The sequence below is a fragment of the Ursus americanus genome, chromosome 18, assembly GCF_024610735.1.
Source record: "Ursus americanus isolate L20-20 chromosome 18, mUrsAme1.1.p, whole genome shotgun sequence".
Taxonomy (NCBI): Eukaryota; Metazoa; Chordata; class Mammalia; order Carnivora; family Ursidae; genus Ursus; species Ursus americanus.
Window position 1 is genome coordinate 13,727,258 of NC_142144.1, and position 23,864 is coordinate 13,751,121.

The 23,864-nt window shown below is 40.1% G+C and overlaps 2 protein-coding genes across 5 annotated transcripts in view; one reads left to right on the forward strand and one right to left on the reverse strand.

Annotated features, from left to right (window-relative positions):
- Positions 1–2,206: 2,206 nt before the first annotated feature.
- B3GALT9 (beta-1,3-galactosyltransferase 9) lies at positions 2,207–4,723 on the reverse strand. The gene is made up of 2 exons (XM_045791167.1): positions 4,718–4,723; positions 2,207–3,310 (listed from the first exon to the last, which is right to left on the reverse strand). The coding sequence occupies exons 1-2, from the start codon at positions 4,721–4,723 to the stop codon at positions 2,207–2,209; spliced, it is 1,110 nt and encodes a 369-aa protein (XP_045647123.1).
- Positions 4,724–7,450: 2,727 nt separating this feature from the next.
- FBXW2 (F-box and WD repeat domain containing 2) overlaps positions 7,451–23,864 on the forward strand; it is a 31,862-nt gene continuing 15,448 nt past the window's right edge. Inside the window, exons 1-5 of one of the 4 annotated variants that reach the window (XM_045791072.2) lie at positions 7,451–7,527; positions 7,630–7,738; positions 12,031–12,540; positions 19,825–20,019; positions 22,158–22,291. In XM_045791072.2, the coding sequence (XP_045647028.1) occupies positions 12,051–12,540; positions 19,825–20,019; positions 22,158–22,291 (819 nt within the window). In that variant the 5' untranslated portion in view covers positions 7,451–7,527; positions 7,630–7,738; positions 12,031–12,050. The other 3 variants (XM_087869413.1, XM_087869412.1, XM_087869414.1) reach the window with 3 other exon arrangements.

The window sequence follows — 23,864 nt, forward strand, 5'->3', positions numbered from 1 at the left end:
TATTTTGAAGATAATAGCAAACAAATGTTTGTTAAGCATTGTTCTAAAAGTTTTTCAGGGGCACCTGGGTGGCTCAGTTAGTGAAGCATCCAACTCTTGATTTCAGCTCAGGTCATGATCTCAGGGTTGTGAGATTAAGCCCGGAGTCAGGCTCTTTGCTCAGCAGGGAGTCTGCTTGTCCCTCTCCCTCTGCTTCTCCCCGACCCCCAAAAATAAATAAATAACTTTTCATCTATTAACTCATGTTGCTATCCTTCCTCTCCCAGGAATAAAATACTGCTATTACCCTGTTTACACCTGAGGCCAAGGCACAGCACAATTAAGGACCTTGCACAAGATCACATAGCAAGTAAGTGGAGCCAAGATTTGAACCTAGGCTGTTTAACTGAGAACATACGTTTTTAAATGCTGCCTCATCCTTTTATTGGACGTGTACTAGGGGCCAAATCCAATGCTAAATGCTTGACGTATCTCATTTCGTCCACAAGTCCTATAAGATTGATTTTGTACATAAACTGAGGCTCAGTATATTTTAGTAATATATCAAAAAATATGATCTAATAAGTGTCATGGCAGGGATGTGCAAAGTGTATTACTTTGGGGACACCTAAAATCCCAAGAACCCCAGGATGGGAGCTATTGATCTAGTGCTTAGTCTTTATACAAGAGAAATCAGAAAGTGTGTTGTAAGTTGAATTGTGTCCCCCCAAAAAGATAATGTTGAAATCCTAACCCCTGATTCCTAATGTGACCTTATTTTGAAATAGTTTTTGCTGATGTAATCAAAGTAGGATGGGGTCATTTGGGTGCCAGTCCAATGACTGGTGTCCTTAGAGCAGGAACATTTGGACACAGCACAGAGGGAAGATTACGTGAAGTCACAGACACACAGGAGAAGGCATGTGTGAAGATGGAGACAGATTAAAGTGATCTGTCTGCAGGCCAAAGAATGCTAAGGATGGCTCCCCACCACCAAACCTAGAAAAGATAAGCAAGGAGTCTACCTTCTATAGGCTTCAGAGAGAGCAGGGTCCTTGGGACGCCTGGGTGGCTCAGTCGTTAAGCGTCTGCCTTCAGCTCGGCATGATCCCGGCGTTCTGGGATTGATCCCCACATCAGGCTCTTCCACTGGGAGCCTGCTTCTTCCTCTCCCACTCCCCCTGCTTGTGTTCCATCTCTCTCTGGCTGTCTCTCTCTCTCTCTCTGTCAAATAAATAAAATCTTTAAAAAAAGAGAGAGAGAGAGAGAGCAGGGTCCCGCCAACACCTTGATTTCAGACATCTAGTCTCCAGAACTTTGAGCATATACATTTCTGTTCTTTTAGTTCACTCAATTTGTGGTACATTCTTACAGCATTCCTAGGAAATTAATGGAGAGTATACACATAACATGAAACGTGAATTTGTTGCATCCCATCTGTAAAGCAGTGTCTAACTAGGACTTGAAGAAAATTGCTTTACAAAGAGTTAGAGATCCAAATCTTTGGTATGGTTTAAGTTAACATATACTAGGTGGTTAATACTTTCAAGTTAAGTGTATAATTCCACCACCCGATTACTAAAATATTTGCTTACATCCAAGATGAAAACTTGTTAACACATTCCTGAGTGTTTTCCTTGAATTCTGAGCATTCCCCAAAATCAATCACCTTTGTTATTGCCAAGTCATGACAGTTCCACAGAATATGATGTTTACAAATTCACTAACTGTAAAGAGAAACACGACTTCTGGTTATAATTAAATTTAATGTTCTCTCATTTCTGGATTTATGTTGTTTTTTTAAAGATTTATTTATTTATTTTAGAGAGAGAAACAGAGAGACAGAGCAGCAGGGAGGGGCAGAGGGAAAAGGAGAAAGATTCTTAAATCAAGCAGACTCCACACCGAGTGCAGAGCCCGTGTGGGGTTTGATCTCACGACAGTGAGATCATGACCTGATCCGAAAATAAGAGTCGGACGCTTAACTGACTGTGCCACCCAGGTGCCCAAAAAGGTTTTATTTTTAAAAGAATCATGCTCTATCAACTTAAATTTCATAAAATGAGATCTCAATATGATGTCGTACATCACAGCACTAATAACATTTTGCAACTTGCTAAGAGAAACTATACAAACACAAGGAAGGAGGGATGCTTTCTATAACAAGGTATGAGTTAATTTAAAAAGAACACATTTATAAGAAAAAGCAAAAAAAAAAAAAAAAGTCCTAATCACCAAAATACATGCCATTGTTTTTTATGGTACTCATGTGAAAACGTTTAAAGCTGTCAAGGTATGTCAGAAGTTTGCAGGAAATGAGCCCGTAGTAAGTCTCAAACAGGGTACATTCTTTCCCACTGTTAATTTCCTTCCATGCCAGGGGCATTTCAGCATCTGTAGTTTCTGAGGACGTAAAAATGAACTTATAGCAACATCTGTTGTATCTGATGTGCTTTTTCCCAGAAAACCTTGAACTGTGGATGGGTATAAGGCCAATGGACTTGGCACAAATCCCTACAAACACATCAGCAGGAACCATAATGGGTACTTCTTTAAAAACCACATACATCATCCGAGCCACTTCTTGGGACATAATAAAGGCCTCACCACTGCAGTAATCTGGGTAGTACTTTTCTGGGTACTCGCTAAAAGGGACAAATTCTTGACTATTGGGGTCTCTGTTGGGTGTATCCTGATGGATAACTCTTCCTACATAGGTATCCTCAAGGTGTTCTTTCAGATTGAGAAGATAGTCTACCAAGCTTGGTAGGTTGACAAACATCTCTTCATCAACCTTGAGAATGAATAGGGCATTAGGGCAGAAAGTCACAGCCCACTGCATCATTGTGATGATCTTCAGGGTTTGGTTCTCAGTGCTGTCCAAGAAGATTCCTTCAATTATATCATTATTTTTATGGGACTCTTTGTCTATCTCTTGCTGAGTAGTTACCAAAACAGGCATTCCCAAAGCAAACATCGTGAGAACGTGGTGCCCTTGGACACTGGTCACGTTACCCCAGGTTTTCCTGATGAGGTCTCTCCTTGTTCCATTTCCTGGGCTACTGAAGATAAGAGAGAGTAAAAATATGTTCTTCCCTTTACACAACTCCGACTGGCTCAGGATATAATACTTGGAAAGATTACTTCTTAGGGGTTCCACGTTCAATTTTCTTGCCTTATCCTTTATTTCGAGAACTTTCATATCTACATAAGGCAAAGCATGCAGAAAGTATTCTTCCACAAAATCAGCCCCAAAAAGCAAGGCATGGAATAGGATAACATTAAATAGAATGAAACACCACTGGTGAGTCCGGATCCTGCAGAATGTCACCTAAATAAGAAGAAAACACATGTTCATTCAAACTTCATCTCCATTCTTGTTTTTGCCCCCACTGAATGCTATAAGTACTTCTTAGAGCACTTTGAGTACACTATTTTAGGGATTTCTGATTTATTTTTGTTATATGTCTCTCCGACTAGATCGTGGCCCCTTGGACAGGTGGCATCATGCCTCTCTCCTCCAGTGCTGCAGAGTTCGGTGTTCGGCACAAAGTAGAAACTGAATAAAATGTTAGTTGGTTGTTTTCTCCCTTGTTTGGATGGAAGCCTACTTACTTTATGCAAGGCACTGTGTTAGACTCTGGAGAAGCAAAGAGGACTCAGACATAGACACATGGATACAAAGTAGCAAGCATTGTGCTAAAAACCTACAAGAAAATATATGATGTTCTTTCTGGAAGTGAAGCACTTGGATCAGTTTCTTCTCTAATTACAAAGGTCAAGGGAAAATTTTCCATGAAGTAGTTGCTTTTGTTGGCCAGTGAACAATGGGTACTATCAAACATTTACATCCTTCTAGTATGACTTTCCAATTTAATCTAATACTGAATTCTGACATTGTCTGTTTTGGCAATGTCCTCTAATCCATCTGACACATCTATCAATATGGGCAAATTCCCGCTATCTGCATAGCACCCCTTCGGAGAGCTAAGATGGACCTGTGCCAAATTTGCTCCACATCATCAGAGAATATGGAAACTTTCCATCTGGAAGGGTAAATATAGTATTGTAACGTAACAGAGCAAGGAAACATTAAAGGAATTAAATTTCTACTGGAGCTTCGATTGACAAAGCCTCCTATAATAACAGTAACCTCTTACTGAGCACTTGCAGTGTGCCAGGCACTGTGCTAAGCACTTTACATGCCTTAATTCATTTAGTCCTGGTAATAACCCTTTTAGATAGGTTATCTTCAAAATTAAGGTAAGCATCCAAGTTTCGTAACTTGCTGAAGATCACTCAATGGTTAAGTACAAAAGGTAGGGCTATGATTTGAATTCAAGTCTGCGAAATTCCGAAGCTCACTCTTAACCACTGAGAATCCTCTCATCTTTTCCTTTTCTATGTCTACTAAATTGGAAAAGAACAACAAAACAAAACGAATTATATGTTCTTCCCTTTACACACCTCCGACTGGCTCAGGATGTAATACTTGGAAAGATTACTTCTTAGGGGTTCCACGTTCAATTTTCTTGCCTTATCCTTTATTTCGAGAACTTTCATATCTACATAAGGCAAAGCATGCAGAAAGTATTCTTCCACAAAATCAGCCCTGCAATTATAATCTGAACTCCTTTCCATTTTCTCAATGCTGATGATTTGCACATAGAAGAAACTTCAGCTTTTTCAAAGCCTGTTTTAATAAATATCAAATGCTTCAAAGATTTAAGAAACTTACCTGCATGTTGTCTGTGAGCAATTTCAGGGCTTTGGAAATTATTGAGTCCAGATGTCAAATGATGCCCAAATGTAGCTGAGCACCATTCCAGTCTAACAGCAATTGAAGTGAAGTACTTTGTGCCTGAGACTTTAAGGATAAAGTTTCTTCCTAATCAACCTGAGCTTTTGTCCCAGAATACCTGCTGGCTCCATAGGAAATCAAGTGCATATTATGTTACAGCTAGAGTGAATCCAGAACAAAGAACAAAGAACACAAGCCTGTTCAAACACTTCCAACCTGTGTACCTCTCAAAACTGACCCCTTGCCTTTATGCTGAATTCCTGGTGAAGTGTGGGAGTTGAAAAAGCAGTTCTCCTACATCACCCCTCCACTCATCATCACACAAGGAGAAATGTCATACAGTCCGTTTTGGAGTGCTCTCAAGGAACTAAACAATTGGAATAGTTCCTGCTCCCTGGTATATGCATGTGCAAGACATGTACTAAACATCAAGGAATACTTGTCATCCCTAATGGGTACATTTTTTTCTCCCCAAAGAAACATCATAGGTGAGGCTCGGCTTATGTCTCATCGGGAAGGATTTTGAACTCCTACTATAGGCTATGCAAGAACTTTACTAGATCAGTTATCTGTCACCCAGATTATCTCTCCAGGAATTTTTACCTCAAAATGGAAAGCAACATGTAGTCCATTTTAGCCAGAATTGAAGAAACTAAGCACTTAATGTCTGCCATTTTCCTAGGGCACGAATGTGTAGGAATTATTCCAAACACTGTTTCTACCAGCAAGTTGAAGAAAAGAAACAACATGCAGCATATTTTCATGTTCTTGTCACATAAGCAGTTGTACTGAGCATTCTGTTTTCAGGCAGGGCTATATTTCATCTTTGTCTTTTCACATGTTGATCTCCTGCCTGCCGTTCACAGCATTTTTTTTTTTTTTTTTTTGTAATTGGTTGGCTAGGAAAATCCCATTACATTCAAAGTTGGCTATGGTTTCTCAACCACTGTCATGCAATCTTGGAAATTTTTACAAAGTGGGAAAATCTAACCTAGAAAATGCAAGTGAAAGGAAATTTTTTATACATTCTAAGTTTAGCAATTAAATACATCTTGTATTTAATTAAACACAAATCCTATTTTGCAATTTTCATTTCTCAGAGCTATAAATTTTGTTCCCAGATCTCCTCTTGGCTTCAACTTAGACAGTGTGGTTGTTTGGTCCATGGGTAGGTCAAACAACATTATCTCCAGGCAGCTCCATCTGGGATTTTCAGTTTGAGTCATCAAACTCCTACCATGTTGGGGTTGAGACACATAGGGGTGCTTGGTTTCTTTAATTACCTTGGCACTGCCTTCCCTTTCATGGAGGTTATCTGATCTTAGTACCCATGTCTTCCTAAATTTTCTTATAATGTTGTCATCAGTCACTCTTTGGCTAGAGAGGCTTCCTGCTACCTACCAAATCAAATTTGCTCTCTTGAGACCTGACTCTCAAGACTTCTACCTCACATAGTCAAATTTTTATTTCCCATGTTTCAAGTACACCAGATGGACCCAGGATGCTTGGAGCCTTGGCCATTCTCTACCACTAACTGGATATGTGACTGTCGTATTGTCTATATAATGTGCTATATCTCTTGGACCAGTCTGTTCAACAAGGTAGCCGATAGCCACGTGTGGCTATTTAAATTTAAATTAATTAAAATTGTATTTCCTCAGTCATATTAGGCATTTTCAAGTGTTCAATAGTCACAAGAGGCTAGTGACTGCCCTATTAGACAGTGCAAATAGAAAATATCATTGCTGAAATTCTTATCAGATGGTTCTGGTATAAGATACGATTGTGTGCATGCAGTTTATGAGCTTTTACAGAGAGACAAGGAGAATTTATGCTCTGCAGGGGTCCTGGGGTGAAATCCTATGATAGCCAGCTAGTAAGACTCTGGGCAAGATAATTAAATCCCTTTTGACCTCGGTTTCCCCTTCTCTAAAAACGCAACTAATAATAGAAACTACCGTGTAGGGCTGCTGTGGGAATTGAGTGCGGTGACCCAAAGCGCCTGGTACATAGGAAGCAGTTTTAGTTCTTTGACACTTAAAGATTTATGCTTCATCTTTCAGTCCTCAGAAGGATCACGCGAGGAGGGTACTATAACTACTATGCAGAAGAGGGAAATAAATCAGAGTGGTTCAATAAGTAGGCCATAGGCACAGCCGGAGTGTAAGACCTGGGTGGGATTCGAATCCAGATCACCTGACTCATTCTTTCGCTCACCAATCCCCTTAACTTGCTTAATTTTTCTCCTTAGCACTTGCTAAGACTTGCACCATGCCTTGCTTAGTTATTTAACTGTCTGCTTCCCCCGCTAGGACGTAAATCCCAGGCGATCGTGTATTTTTGTGCTTTTCGCTCATCTCTCGGAACAGTGTTTGGGAAAAAATAAGTGGCACAATGGGTTGTTTTACTTTGGACAGGTCTCTGAAATTTTCCTCCCTCTCCTCCGAAAAGAGAGGATAAGAAAAAGTGCCACACAGTGCAAGGTCAGATCGGAGGAGAGGCGGTTCCGATATATAGCTGTGAAACAAGTTCAGGAAGAAGCTCCACAGGTCTAAGCTGTAGCGCGCATGCTCCCCCTCCCTCCGCGCTCTCCCCGGCCAGCCAGCTTCCCCCGCGAGGCCGGGGCCGGAAGTGCACCCGCGTCCGCTGGGCGCCGCGGGCGGAGGGACGCGCGGAGATGACGCAGGCAGCACCGGAAGCCGCTCCCCTGTGAGGTTGCAGACCCCGAGCGGCGGCCGCTGGTCCAGGTCTGTACGTGAGGCGGGGCCGGGCCGAGGAGGGGGCTCTTAGGCCCCCGCGCCGCTGCTGACCAGCCGCGCCTCGGGCCGTTTGTCTTTCTCTCCGTGCAGGCGCCATGGCTGCGGAGCGGACCCGGCCGCTGCGAGGCTTTGGCGGCCCGAGCGCGCCTAGTCGGTGTGAGCCCGGCGCGAGGTCCCGGGCCCCGGGGCGCTCGCTCAGGTCAGTGCTGCGCGGAACACGACTCTGGAAGCAGGGGACCTGGGAGCGACGAACGGGTTGAAGGGATCTGGAGTTGATTTTAGAGATGGGAAAATTGAGTCTCGGAGTTACTGCCTCTTAGTTCCTCAGTTTCCTTAGCTGCGAAATGAGTTAACAATGATGTCCCAGGGGAGCCATGACTTTAAAAGATGATGAAGTGTGGCGAGGTGGTTTATGAAGTACAAAGCGCTGTGTTAATGTGAGGGACTGCGCCATAGTTGTGGGTATGCGATGGAAACAGGTGTGTATGTGGGGTGCCGCTTGAAATACAGATAACAATATTAATGCTAAATAATAATGGTAACTGGCGTTTCTTGGAGGCTTACAGTGTGTCGGGTACTGTGCTAAACGCTTTACGTGCATTATCCGACTTAATCCTCACAAAAACCTTAGTAGGGAATGCTGTGCGTGGTTGCATTTTACAAGTGAAGAGATTGGACCTCAGACGGGTGAAGTGATTTCTCCAGGGTCACTCAGCAACAAGTGGAGTTGCAGAGCCTGTATTTAACACTGTATTCTTTCCGAGCTGTTTTTATTTATCTTAAAGGCGGTTTTAAAATAAATAGTATATTCACATGGTTTTAAATTCAAGAAAGGGCTCCTCGCACCTATTCCTTAGCTCCAGTTTTCTCTGGAGGCAACCAGTGTTACCAGCTTCTTGAATATTCAAAAGATAACAGGCATGTGTATGTTTATAAATACACGTTTTCAAAACCTCTGTACTGTAACGGCCGATAATGCTTGATAAGAAAACAGAGAAGATGAAGCCACCTCTCCAACAACAAATGTCATGCTTTCATTCTTAACTAGGCCGGGTCCTGGTGGAGAAGAGGAAAACACATATGTGATGTTTTATCCAGAATGGCGGTCTCTAATAAAACCTAGGGGTATAGGTTTTGTTTTGTTTTCAGAGGGTGGGGGCTGGGAAGGATGTTAAGCTGCTGCTTCCTATGGGACCCTGGGAAAGTCACTCCACTTCTTAGGCCATACATTTCCTCATTTATTAGTTAAGGGCAGTAGTACTGATACTTCCCACAAAGTTCTGATAATCAAAGGAGTTACTGTCTATGAGTAGTACTTAAGTCTTTTAAAACCAATACAAATATGAAAGTTGCCTAAGAGAACATAGGAAGTGAATGGCAGAACTAGAGACCAAATCCAGACCTCCCATCTTCCAGTTTAGGAGTCTTTCTCACACCACCCATGTCGGAGCCTTGTGATTGTTAATATTGAGGGCAGAAGGGCAGGTTTAATGTTTAATCTGAAGTGGGGAAAAAAGGGCAAGGCAGAATTGAAGTGTGGGAAGAGACAAAAGTGCACCTAGTGGGAAATTCTAGCCTCAAGTCAATAACTATCCTTAATTATGAAATTAAACCCCAGTAAGTTTAATCCCTTGAGTTTTTCCTCCATATATTTTAAGCCATTTTAAGGGAAACTTTATGATAAGGATCATAGGATTGAAAGGGATGTTAGTGGTTCTATCTGTTCCAACCTTAGGGCTACTATAAGCTTTCCTGGCAGGTATTCATAGTAATAAAACTAACAAAAATATGATGTGAGTTACTTTAGACTGTGTGTTAAGGATGTCCCTGCCCTATTTCTGATTTTCATAACTCTCAAAGTGATAGCTTCCATTTTACACATGACAGAACTGAAGTTTAGAAGTTGGTCAAAGTTGTCCATGATTCTGCAGGAAGTGGCTGAATCAGTAAAAGATTTGACTCACTCCAGAGCATTTTCATTTACCTCATTCTCCCTCTATTTCTAACTGTCCTCAACTTTCCCAGCAATGGGAATCTCACACCATTCTGGAGACAGCCCTTATATTATTGGAAAGCGCCTGTTGAATTGAAACCCTGCTTCCTGAAGTTGTCCCATTTGGGCTTTGTGCTGCCAGTACATGATATTCCTAGAGGCTCTCTAAAACGGTTCCTTTTAGACCTGTAACCTGCGATCTTAAGAAAGTTCCCTCCAAAGACAGTTGATTTTTTTAGGAAAGTAAAAACTGGTGTTTTTTTAATAGTGCAGTGTTGGGGAAAAAATTATTAGGGGTTAAGAGAATATCTGAATCTCAGAAATGGCTGAGTTTTTTAAAGGTGCTCATTGGAAAGTTTGTCCCATAATCTTCTGTGGTGTCATGAGTACATTAATTTGGCATTCTGTAGGATGTCTCTTAGTTTTTGTCAGTGGTGGAAACCTGATAATGTTTTCATGGGTATTATAAATTTTCCTTGTAGTCATTTAAATAATAATTCAGCTTATAAGCAGAAATAAGTATTTCTGTGATGGATGTATGGATACTTGTGTGTGTGTGTAGATGTGAGAGAGGATGTCCTCCACACTTCTTCCTGGGTAGATGTTTTGGTGTTTTTAATTGGCCAGTATTAATTAATTAGCTGTCGTGACATTTTGTGAACGTCCACAGAAAAGAGTTGTTTTGCCTTACTGTGCGTGGTTTTTTTAGAGTAAAAAATTTCCAGAAATGTTACAGATAGAATGATGTTTGGATTCAGAAGGAGGAGGCTTGTTAGCTTGTTTTGTTGATAAAACTTTTGGTGAACTGATTATGTTTTGGCTGCCAGGTAAATCCTTAAACTAATAAATCCTGCCTAGCCCAAACCCTGAGGATTCCAGAGTATTATTTTAAAGTTCATTCACTGTTCCCCAAACCAAACTATCAGATATGATTGGAAGGTTTGGTTGCTTTTACTCTTTTGTGTCCAATAACATTCTTGTCAAATTTGGTATTGGGAAATAAGTGAAAATGATTTTTACTGACCTACATGAACAAAGTGGGAAGATGAGATTTGGCTTTTGATGTAGACTTGACCTAGATGACATATATGGGAAGGAATTTTCCTCTTCTGCATTAATTTGGATATAAATTTTTAAAATTAGTATGACAATCTGGTGGGAGAATAAGTGGTCAGATTAGAAGGGAAGATGTTTTTTTTGTTGTTTTTAAATTGTGGAAATGTTTAAGCATGTGATAATAAAGAGACCTCCGTGTACTGATCATCCAGCACTAACATCTATGAACATATAGCCAGCCTTGGGAAAGATGTTTTTACTGATTTGCTTTGTTTTTTGTTTTCTTTTCATTAGTTTAGTCCGTTTTGTTAAAAGTGGGTTGACACCTTGACACAGTATGTGATGCTGTATATTGTAAGGGTTTTTTTGTTCCAGTTAGTCCTGGAGCAATTTGTCATTCTCCTAAAGGAGAAGGTGCTGTAATCAGATAGTTACAGTGCCTCCAGATTTTATGACCAGGTTGTGATTCTCCTGGTTGTAGCCGCCATCAGAAAGAGACAGCTTGGTGTGGGTTGGAAGAGTACTGACGGTGAGAGCACTGACCTCCAGGCTGTTCTGATGCTATTTTAATAGCTCTGTTGACACTAGGCAAATCACTTACCCTCTCTGACTTTTAACTTCCTCCTCTGCAAAGTGGAGATGATGCTACCTGGTTTTTTTGGTGTTTGGAAGCACCAGGATTACTAATTTGACTTACTTGTGCAGGCTTCCTTGACCTCATGGTTAGGAGTTGTCACCAGCTCATATGAGACTTATAAAAACTGTGTAAGGTCACCTGAGGCCTTTGGTAATTCATGTTCTAACAGGCAGTGCCATAAACAAAGTAGAAGAGCCAGAATACCTGAGCCACATAACTTTTTACATCTGCTTATTTTTCTTCCCTAAACCTTTTTTGCCTGAACATCTATTGAAAAGCCAGTAGTCAGTTTTGTGATTTTGGTAACAGGTCAGGCTGTGCCCAGCATGATAACTAATAAATCCAGTTACTGCTCAGAAGACTTGCCTTCTGGTGCTTATTTTTGTGATTTTAGTACCCAAATAGGATGTATTAAGGAAATTGTGTTATGATGGTTTTGATGTGGTGGGGGAGAAGTATGTGGAATAAACTATTTTGTAATGAATAAATACTTTGTAAATCTTTTACTGTGAAGATGCGTGGAGCATGTGCTAGACTTCAAAAGGAGCAAGTCACATACACCTACATAAGTCTCACTGACTTGTGTTTCAGAGATCATGATTTATTAAAATATGTTTTCTCAGATGTATTTTCCTCTGTGTGCATGGAAGATTTTCAAATGCAATTTATTAACTGTAAAGTTGTAATGTAGTAACTAAGCATAAAGTTGTAATGCCACGTTTTTTACACTAATTTTCATTTGTTAGCAGTCTTGCTTGAACAGTCTTTTTGAGCAGAACTAATACAATATTTTGATGTGCCACAGGTAAATTTTTCCATAACCTTATGGAGAGAAAGGACTTTGAGACATGGCTTGATAACATTTCTGTTACATTTCTTTCTCTGACGGACTTGCAGAAAAATGAAACTCTGGATCACCTGATTAGTCTGAGTGGGGCAGTCCAGCTCAGGCATCTCTCCAATAACCTGGAGACTCTCCTCAAGCGGGACTTCCTCAAACTCCTTCCCCTGGAGCTCAGTTTTTATTTGTTAAAATGGCTCGATCCTCAGACTTTACTCACATGCTGCCTCGTCTCTAAACAGTGGAATAAGGTGATAAGTGCCTGTACAGAGGTGTGGCAGACTGCGTGTAAAAATTTGGGCTGGCAGATAGATGATTCTGTTCAGGACGCTTTGCACTGGAAGAAGGTTTATTTGAAGGCTATTTTGAGAATGAAGCAACTGGAGGACCATGAAGCCTTTGAGACCTCATCATTAATTGGACACAGTGCCAGAGTGTATGCACTTTACTATAAAGATGGACTTCTCTGTACAGGTAGGAGACCCTGGAACTGTTTTGTTGTTGTTTTGCATTTCGTAGGGTATAATCTTAGAAACAGAACAAACTACTCCTTAGGGTTGAGGATGGCAAGTATTAACTATATATCTATAGAGGCATTCCCTCCACCCCCATCCCTGAGTGGTTTTACCTCCCTTTATCCTCTTTCCCTCTAGAAAACAAATCATTTTTATAAAATTGTATGAGAAGAAAGCTCCAGACATTCTTTTAAATGTGATGTGAATCAGAAAGCTGTAACTATTTTTTTCAGTGCTTTTTTCTTCCATGTACAGTTCTCCATGTTGGTTAAAAATTCTTTTTTCTGTCAGCAATGTTTTTTGAGAAAAGTCAGTGGAAAAGTTGGTGTCTAGACCTAGCAAGTAGTTAGATCATCTTGGAAGAATTACTTAACCTCTCTGTGTTTGTTTCCTTGTCTATAAAATATGGAAAGGGAAGTATTTCTCTTTTGCTGTAAATTCCTGTGGTTTTAAGAAGAATTAGAAGAGGCTGAACATGGAAACAAAGTTAGATATTTTAACCCTAAGCAATTAAGTAACTATATAACAAAGTAATCATTAAAATTTGAAATTATGTGTATCTTCTTGTTATAATGGGCATATGTTTCTGCATATAATTATAATCAGCGCATATGTTTTAGGCAATACATTTTGATAGGCATTGTAAGTAATTCTTAGACAATGTCTAGAATGGTTCCAGGCAGTTCTTATCAATGATCCCAATGCCTAGTCACTTTCATTGTATATAATATTTAGGGATACTTGGTGTTCTTTCTTCATTCAAGATAATTTCTTTCTTTTTTTTTTTTTAATATTTATTTACGAGAGACAGGGAGCACAAGTGGGAGGGGTACAGGAAGAGGGAGAGAGAATCTCAAGCAGACTCCTTACTGAGCATGGAGCCCGACACAGAGCTTGATCTCACAGCCCTGAGATCACAACCAAAGCTGAAAACCAAGAGTCAGGTGCTTAACCAACTCTGCCATCCAGGCGCTCCCCAAGATAATTTCTAATGAACATTTATGAGTATTATCTAAAGTACATAGTTGCCTTTTTTAATAGCACCTCCTGTTCTTTTATGTAAATATGTCATCATTATTTAGTTGAATATTAATGCATATTCAGGTTGTTTCTATTTTTATGAATTTTTTTTTGCATTTTTCCCCTCGAATTATTTACTTGAGGCAGAAGCCTCAAAGAAGAAGCACAGATCCAGAAATATGAATGATTTTAAAGCTCCTCTTACTGTCCTTTGCAGAGAGATTGAATTGGTGCCATGGCCACAGCAAAGTTTTTAAATAACCTGCTTCTTTCTGAGAGTTCCACTAGACTCAATTTTAATATTTTTGAGATGTAGGATTTCTCAAGGATATACATTTTTCTCATGTGGTGATATAGTCTCTGAAATGCCAGATATTTTGCCAGTTTTATAAAATTTAAGGCTTTCATGGTTTTGTTTGTTTGTCATCCTAAAGTTACTCCGTGCTCATGTTATTCCCTGTCCTATAAGCCAGATTATTGGAACGGCATCATCTGTTCTTTTATACTTTGATGTACTTTCCCATTTGGGGTGATAGCTTTTCTGTATCCTTTTTGCTTATGATCAATGGCAGGTAGTTTTTAAAGATTAAGACAGCATTACCTTTGAGATTTGTGGTCACTTGCACTTGAGTAAATACTGTCAGTTGACTCATTTTCAGAACCACATTGAGCATTTTAAAGAAAAAAATTCTCGTCAAACTTTACTTTTGAAATGCAGTAAAACTTCAGTTACTTGAAGCAGAAGTGAATGGGACACATTCACTGAATTCTTTAACTACCTGGAAGGTTAATATCTACAATAACTGTGAACCCACCCCTGCATTTTAAGGTTATTTTCTAAGTGGCCTATATTCTGTATTTTGTATTCTGATTAAATTCATCAGCTTTGCATACTGAAAATTAGGCTCTATTGAAAATAATCCAGAGCATTGGTTTAATTTTTCTTTTTTTTTTAAAGATTTTATTTATTTATTTGACAGAGATAGAGACAGCCAGCGAGAGAGGGAACACAAGCAGGGGGAGCGGGAGAGGAAGAAGCAGGCTCATAGCTGAAGAGCCTGATGTGGGGCTCGATCCCATAACACCGGGATCACGCCCTGAGCTGAAGGCAGGCGCTTAACCGCTGTGCCACCCAGGCGCCCCTGGTTTAATTTTTCTAATAGCAGCATCCCTGGGACTGTAACCAGTGAGAGAAGTATTTGTTATACCATTATACATGTGTTTGTTGCATGCTATTACTGAAGAGCTTGTGTTTTCTCTTTGGTTGAATTGGGAAATTCTGAATTTGGCAATAAGTTTACAGTGACATCTTTAGATTAGCCCCTTGAACAAGCAATAAAATAGTATTGCCAAAAAGATTGGTGGCTGATGCTAAAAATTAACACAGTATAGTGAATTAGGTAGTTATCCTTCTGCTTTGTTCTGAAATGGTAATTACGAAAGGAACCTGTTGTGCTTTCTGCCATTCAGTAGATATTTATAAAATGACTTCTGTGTGAAAGACAATGTCAGGGCATGCATGGATGAATTAGGACAGTTCTTTGCTCAGAGAACGTACACACTGGGATCGGGAAGGTAGCCTGATTAAGTCTCCATGTAAACTATTGCTAATCAGAGAGCACTTGCCCTTCTAGAGAGGGTAGCTGCTGCTCCACTGTAGTGAATTATTGCCATTTGGGATTTAAGTTTAGGGTAATCAGATCTGATATTAAGAGAAGTCCCAAATCTAGATTTCTGTGCAATATTTTGATTTTTTTTAGTGTATTTTTAAGTATTATTCACATTTTAAAAATATTATGATTGGGTCATATTGAGTCTGCAAGCTGCCATATTGTGACTTTGGCTTATAGTTGAATAAGAACAATAATAGCTACAAAAGAGGTGTGATCAAATGATATAGTTGAATTATATGAGAAAACAAATCATGTAGTTGTTCAGAGGAAGGAGTGATTTCCTCCATTTGCAAAAATTGAGCAGTGTTTATGTTGAATCTTGGAGAATGGGTGCATATTAGAGAGATGAGAATAAGTGCTTTCCAGTAGGAAGATCAGCATTAGCAAAGGTGTGGAAAGGACTAAGCATGGAGCATATAGGAGGAAAATAAAGAAAATTCATTTTAGCTGAACTCAGGATATAAGTAGGGATTCTGTGAGATTCTTAGAATATAAGCTGAAGAATTGGCTTGAGGTATAGTATAAAAACCTTAAATATTGGGAACATGAGTTTGGACAGTTTTCTGTGAGTAGTAAGAAAAAAAAAATACGAAAGATTTCTGAGCTGAAAAAGGGCCAGTATCAGAGCTATCTTCCAAGTAGACCAGTGTTTCTTATCTCTGTCAGACCCAGGTCCTCTTCTTATAAATATTTTATAATATTCTCTTACCTCGAAGTAAAATTCATAGAAATAACTTAGCTGCACGTACACATATTTCAAAAAATTAGTGTAATACTTAAACTCTGATCCAGAGCAGAAATAAAAAGACAGTAATTTAAAATAATACACATTAAACGTGTTGCGCTCATGCACAGCTGTGCTAGACGACAGACGTGTAATCACACGTTTGCACCTGTGTATGTACTGTTATCATGAACATGACAGCTCTAAATGCGGAATGTTGTATTTGTACCATCAGTGATGTGACCTCAAGTGGTGAAAAACTCTTAGCAAAGTCCCCAACAAAGCAAAGTACATTTTTCCTCAACCTACCTGGTACACTCAGAAAATTTAGAATAAACTCCATGCTTTTATAAAACAGGTCTGAGGCTCAGACAACTAAGAATAAGCTTTTCACTTAGTATTGGGCAGAATCTTTAAGAAGTCATGCAAATTATGAGACAATTCTTTTTGTGTTCTGTCCCAAACGTTCCAGGATGTCTAGCATTTCCAACCTTTGCCCAATAGAGGCTAGTAATGCCCCTCACCCCCTGCCCCAGAATCATTGTGACAATTGAAATCACCCCTACACATTTCTAAAATGTTCCCTTAGGAGATGATACTACTTCTGTCGAGACCTTTTGACAGAGACAAATGTAGAGTTTCTAAATTAAAGTATTAGAGTATTTCAGTTGAGATAAGAGTAAATAGATCTAGATTTAGGACAGTAAGGGTAGAGATTTTTTTAAAGGAGCAGTTAAATGGAAGAGCAGCCACTGAAATGGAATTGACAGGATTTGGCAGTGGATTGAGTATGTGGCGAGGAAAGGATTGATTTAAAAAATGACTGGGATTTCTAGCTATATATACATCTGGGAAGTTGGCGGTACTAGTAACAAGAATAGGAAATGAAGGAATAAAGTCGAGAGGGTAGAGGGAGTTCAGTTTGGGATGAACTTAATGCAGCTGGATGCGAGTGGAGATTCCACAAATATCTGGAAATGCAACATCAGAGTTTTGGATGCAAAAGGTTGAGGGGTTAGCCACATCACAGCTATGGCTAGAACAGGGAAGTTTTTATTTTATTTTATTTTATTTTATTTTATTTTATTTTATTTTAGTTAAAGATTTTATTTATTTATTTGACAGAGAGCCAGCGAGAGAGGGAACACAAGCAGGGGGAGTGGGAGAGGAAGAAGCAGGCTCCCAGGGGAGCAGGGAGCCCGATGCGGGCTCCATCCCAGGACCCCAGGACCACGCCCCGAGCCGAAGGCAGACGCTTAACGACTGAGCCACCCAGGCGCCCCATAGAACAGGGAAATTTTAAAAGGAGATGGAGAGGAAGAAGAATAGAGCCTAGGATGGATCCTCGAAGAGTGTACTTAGAGGGGGAAGAAGTACAGAAGCAGAATGGTGATGAAGAGTTTCAAGAAGGACATTGAAAATTGCCTGTCTCGAAGATGCAGTGACAAATGTTTCTTCATTTGGTCATCAGAATCAGATGCCCCCAAGAGGCGGCTGAGAGCCAAGATCTGATTCTACCAGTTAAATATTTAAACTTCACTTGATCGATAGTTTACTCCATTTGAGTTACAGCTCCATTTTCTGCTTACCTTTTTGTTATATACCCATCCCTGTAATTTTTTATATCAAGGTGTTGTTTTCATCATCTTTCCTGAATAGAGAGGGCTTGTTTTTTTTCTTTCATATAATGAAAAATAGTCTGCATTTATTTAGTCCCCTTTCATCCCTGGGTTGCATCATTGATGACCTGCTGCTGGTCAGCACAGCAAACAGGAGTCCACAGGGAATGTTGAAATAAAACTAAACAGGAGGGGAGAATAATGGCTCCTGAAGCCTAACAGTGGAGACTAGACTTGCAACACTATAAAATCGAACTGAAGTCAAGGTAATTGCTCTCTGATGTTTCTTTAAGGTGTGAAACTGAATGGCCCAATATTTTCCTATATAAACTAATTTAAATAATTATGATAATCTCCCTTTTTTTGTTGTTTTTATCAAGTTGTGTAAAATATACGCAAGATTGAGGAGCCAATCATGCCACTTCCTAAGGCATATTTATAGAACACCTAGATTTATCATTTTAACCAATTTTTTAAAAAGATTTTATTTATTTATTTGACAGAAAGGCAGCGAGAGAGGGAACACAAGCAGGGGGAGTGGGAGAGGGAGAAGCAGGCTTCCCGCTGAGCAGGGAGCCCGATGCTGGGATCACGACCTGAGCCAGAGGCAGACGCTTAACGACTGAGCCACCCAGGCGCCCCTCATTTTAACCATTTTTAAGTGTTGTGTAGTTGAGATTATCTAGACATACTGTCTAGTATAGTAGCCACAGGCCACATAAGGCTTTTGAGCTCTTGAGGTGTAGCTAGTCCAAACTGAGATGTGAAATGGGAAATACTCAATGGATTTCAAAGACTTAGAATATAAAATATTTCATTAATTTTTTATATTGGTTACATGTTGAAATTGTATTTTTGATATATTGAGCTAATGAAATTACATGTTTTTTTACTTTTTAAAGTAAATAGAAAATTTTAAATTACATATCTAAATTACTTCTGTGGTGTGTATTTTGTTTCTGTTGGACAGTACTGTTTCCAAATTTTATTTTTAAGTAATCTCTACACCCAACATGGGGCTTGAAGCCACAACCCCAGGATCAGGAGTCACATGCTTTGCTGACTGAGCCAGCCCAGTGCCCCTCCCCAGATGATTCTCCTGTCTCCATATGACTGTTGAGGAGCACCAACCAAGTCCCACCCCCTGTTTGATAAAGGAGAAATTGAGTCTCTCAATAGTAAAGTGACAGCAAATATAGTCTTCGTTTCAGTGTGTTCTCCTAGCATTTGTCCAGGTTGAATTCATGCTCTACCCCTTTCATAAGTGGTATTTTTCCATTGTGTGAAACAGTGGCTTTTCACCAGCCCTTAAAGGTAAAATTGTGGCCGGCTTTATTTAGTCATTTCGTCTTTTCTAAAACTGGTCATTCAGAGCTTTCCTGCATACTATGTCCTTGTCATAGTGACTGTATTTTTTGTATTCTCAAAACGTCTTTATTGATTCTTATTATTACTTTTTTGTTATAAAGGTAAGTTTGTGAGGCTGATTTAATCATTAGACTTTTAAACGTAATTAAAGCTAATCCTGAATTATCATCATGATCAGTATAATCTCATCAGATGCAGGAATAAAACCTACTTTTTTCTGCAGAATCTTAAGAGTCTTTATAAGCTCATTGTTGAGTTGTTGTGAATGTCTGGGAATAATTTATCCGTGGTTTTCTTAGAGGTTCCTTTATACACTTCAGGATGGCTCAAGGAATTAGCAGTTAGCCTTTGCAGAAGTTAGCCCATGATCTGAGGCTTATCTTTGATCTTAGAGTAGAATATATTCCAGCAGGCAGTTTTACTATTCTGCATGCGTTATTTGCCCAGGGTTAGGTCATGGATAGGCATGCATATGTATATGTGCAGTCATAGGTAATACTCCATTTCAAGCTCAAATCAGAAAGCTCATTGTAGTCAAAGATTTATGAAATCTCACAAGTGAAGCACCAGGGGATGCTTTAGTCTAGTACAGCCTTATAGATTGGAAAGTAAAGGGAAAAGGACTAAACCGAAAAGTTTGCAGTCTGCATGCTGTTCACACCATTTTGGTGACCATGAGTGAGTTATTCCCTCCCCGTACTTTGCTTTTCTCAGCTATGAAATAGAAATGCTAGAAGAGGGGATCATGAGGTTCTACTTGAAGAATACCATGGTTTGGGGATTGATTTTCCTTCTTTAGTGTTTGGTTTTTTACTAACCTCCCTGTTTTTCTCTTGAAGGGTCAGATGACTTGTCTGCAAAACTGTGGGATGTGAGTACAGGACAGTGCGTTTATGGCATCCAGACCCACACTTGTGCAGCAGTGAAATTTGATGAGCAGAAGCTTGTGACAGGCTCCTTTGACAACACTGTGGCCTGCTGGGAATGGAGTTCCGGAGCCAGGACCCAGCACTTCCGGGGGCACACAGGGGCGGGTGTGTTGCCCTTTTTCAGGGGTTTCTACAGTTACTTTAACCTCATTCCTTAAGATCAGGAGCCAAGAATGTGACCCCGTTTTGTTTTCTTTTTGCTTTTTAACTTAACATGCCTTTCCCTCCTCTTTTTTCTTAGTCATAGCGATTAATCCCTTTATTTAAGGTACTCCTATTTGGAATTTTTTCCCGAATTTTGCTTTTTCCTTGGCACATTTCAGAACTCTTCTATGTACCCTTGTGCTGGGAAGGGGTGGTTCTCCTTATGTGTTTCATTTATACCCTGTTGAACAATCAGTTTATTTTGTTTTTGTCAGGTTCCATACCTCCAAATTGAGCAAGTCCTACACTTATAAATTCAGTGTACTCTATTTGTAGAATTAGGGCTGAAAATCCTTTGGAGTGACAGTAGTTCTCAGATTGTATGATCTATACATGCTATGTTGGATTGGAGTTGACAGTTGATTAAAATTAACCAGTGCCTAGAGATAAGATAAAGGAAACAGATACCTGAATATTTCCTAATAATTTTATAGTGGCCTAGTGTGCAGAAACTGGTCATTTGAATGTAGCCTTGAGACCTGAGCTGCTAACCTCTGCTGTATTGTATTTTATAGCTTTGTGCAGAAATCATGTTGAGCTGTTTCCCAGCTTCTTGTGCATCAGCTCCCTTCTTCCTTTCCTCTGTTTACCCATTGCCTCGGCCCTGGAGAGTCACAGTCTATGATCTTAAGCATCATGTTTTATAAGCAGCCTTCTTGGACTCCCCTCTGTAGGTTTCCCGATAACCTGTATTTTGTCCTAACACTCCTCATACAAAAAAGTATGGCGGTCTGATTCCCCACTAGGCTATACACTCCAGGAGGACAGGGATCCTGCATGTCTTGTTCACCCTTAGGTCCTGAGTTCCTTGTATTGTGTCTGGTGCTCAGTAATATTTTGAAGTGAACTAGCTATTGTGCTGACAACAATTTTCCCCATTTTGTTTGTCATCTTATACATGTTTTCCTCAGTCTATTTGTTACCACTTGCTTGTTATAGAAATTAATATTGGAAGGTACATGATTTAGCATGGTATATGTTAAATTGAGTGTACTGTTCTGTATGTCCAGATGTACATTGACTTCCAGGTGATTTTATGCCTGATCAACTTCAAGAGCTCTGCTCTAAAAAATTTCCTCCTTGCTGTTCCCTGGACATTGCTATGGCTTTTCCTAACTCCAAGCCTTTGCTGTTCCCTCTACCTGCAATATTCTCTTTCTTTTCTTGATAAACTCTACTCATCCTTCAGGGCCCATCTCCAGTATCACCTCTTCCCTGAAGTCCTCCCTGCTACCCTTGGGCAGAGTTAGTCATTCTCCTTGGTGTTTCCCTAGCAAGAGGTAAACAGTTAATTTTTTTTTTTTTTTTTTTTTGGACGACTCCTTCACCCTTCACTTAGACTGAGTTCCTTAAGGAAAAGCCCAATGTCTTCATCTCTGGGTCGCCAGTGTTCCTTTAGAGTTTGGCAGGCATTTAAAAACAAATGTGTGAATACTTGCTGTACTCAGGTACTGTTGTAGGTACTGGGGGTACACCCATGAAGAAATTCAGGTAATTGGAGAGAATGGTTTAGTTTGACCTTTGAGATACTTGTGTGTGTGTGTGTGTGTGTGTGTTTTTCTCATTTCACTGGCTTTTCTTGATTATGGGTATTGTTTTCTTGATTATGGGTATTATTCTTGACATTCTGTCTCATTGTGATGAATAGTGCAACTCTGACTAGGGCCGCCTGTGTTGTATTTTCCCTGCATGAGCTGGATTAGTTTTGTGGAGTGTCAGGCAGGCAGGCCTGAGTGGGAATGCCATTATCTCCAGCGCTGGTTTTACCTCTCAGTTCGAAGCGAGCACAAGTAAAAAGGATTGTGTTATTCCTGGGACATTTCATCCTTAGAATAATAAGCTATAATAATAATAACAAGAATTTTGAAATGGATGTATTTCTTATCATAAAATTCTTAGTTGAGTAGCACCATTCTTTTGTGTCTCTGGTTGAGAAATGACACAGTTGGTCAGCTAGGGAGAATGAACATGATTGAACTCTTATTATAAAAGACCCTCACAGGGGCATGTTTTAACTTTGTGTATGTTATATATACTAGTGTTTAGCGTTGACTACAATGATGAACTGGACATCTTGGTGAGTGGCTCTGCAGACTTCACTGTGAAAGTGTGGGCTTTATCTGCTGGGACGTGCCTGAACACACTCACCGGGCACACGGAATGGGTCACCAAGGTAGGAAGACTTACAGAAGAAATCTCCTTGACATCAGGCTTTGTAGGGGTGAGGGAGCTGGGGGTGGGGTGGGGGATGCTAGGTGCTGCCTTGTAAGTGGTAGGGGAGCCGTAAGATGGAGCGGATGTACCCACAGTGCACGATGGCCTGCAACAGTGACCAGCCAAGTAAAAGACGCTTGGTAAACAGTTAACAAATGAATGACTTATGGACGTGGAAAAATGCCCACAATGTATTCGGTGGGTAGAGGGAGCAAATAAAACAGGTCATAGACAAAAAACTACATTGTAGAGTACGATATCAATTTCTGAATAAGTGTGTTATGCACCAAAATGTTACAGGTTATTATTACTTATGAAATTGTAGGTGTTTTTTTCCCTTTAGGATAAACTTATTTCTTTTTTAATCAGGAAAGCAGTTTTCATCTTGAAAAAATAATAATTCCAAGAAATGGGATAAAGAAAAACGTATGGGATCTTTAAAAGAATATTGTGGTGTTTTCTCATTTTCAAAAAAAAGGTGGCTGTGAGGATCAAATGGAATATTAATCATGGGAATGTCATGCAGAAACGCTTTCCTGAACTTCCCATTCCTTTCTGTGCAGGACAGAGGATACAGGAGTGAGCAAAACAGACCCAGGCTTGGCCCAAGTGTTAGCCCAGTAGGAGAAACAGTTATTAAACAATAATTTCACAAATAAATGTACAATTACAAATGCCGTTAAGTGCTATGAAGGCAAAATGCAGCGTTCTGTGAAAAAGTCTAGAAGGTATCTAATTTAATTTGTTCAGGGAGAGCTGCTTCTTTTTTTTTCTTTTTTTTTAAGATTTTTATTTATTTATTTGACAGACAGCCAGCGAGAGAGGGAACACAAGCAGGGGGAGTGGGAGAGGAAGAAGCAGGCTCATAGCAGAGGAGCCTGATGTGGGGCTCGATCCCACAATGCCAGGATCACGCCCTGAGCCGAAGGCAGACACTTAACCGCTGTGCCACCCAGGCGCCCCAGGGAGAGCTTCTTGACAAGGGACAAAACATGCAGAAGAAATCGGAGGTAGCTGGGTAAAGAGTAGTGGAGTGTTTCAGAGTGCACAGTATGTGCCGAGGCCCTGGGGTGAGAAAGATCCCAGAACATTTGATGGCTTGATGGCCAGTGGAGCTGTGCTGTGGTTGGGGGCGGTATGGGAGAGGTGGCCATCATGTAGGCCTTCCTTGGCCATGTTAAGGATTTGGATGTCATATGTGTAGTAGGAAACAGTTGAGTGTTCTGAGCAAGGAGCTATGTGATTTATCTGTTAAGAAAATAACTGCTAGGTAAAAAAAATGGATTGAAGTTGGGCACAAACAGACCCAGGGAGGCCAGGTAGGCTTTTGCAATAGTCTAAGCAAAAGATACCTGTGGCTCGGACCCGGGTGGCAGTGAAGAAAGAGAAGAGCACACATGAAGGATTTGTCTTCAAGGGAAAGCCAGCTGAACTTACCGACTCGTGGGGAACAAAGGAGGAGGAGTTAGAGCCATCCAGTGGGTTTTAGTTCACGTGGGTGAATGTGTTTTTCTGAAATAGGCGGAACTAAA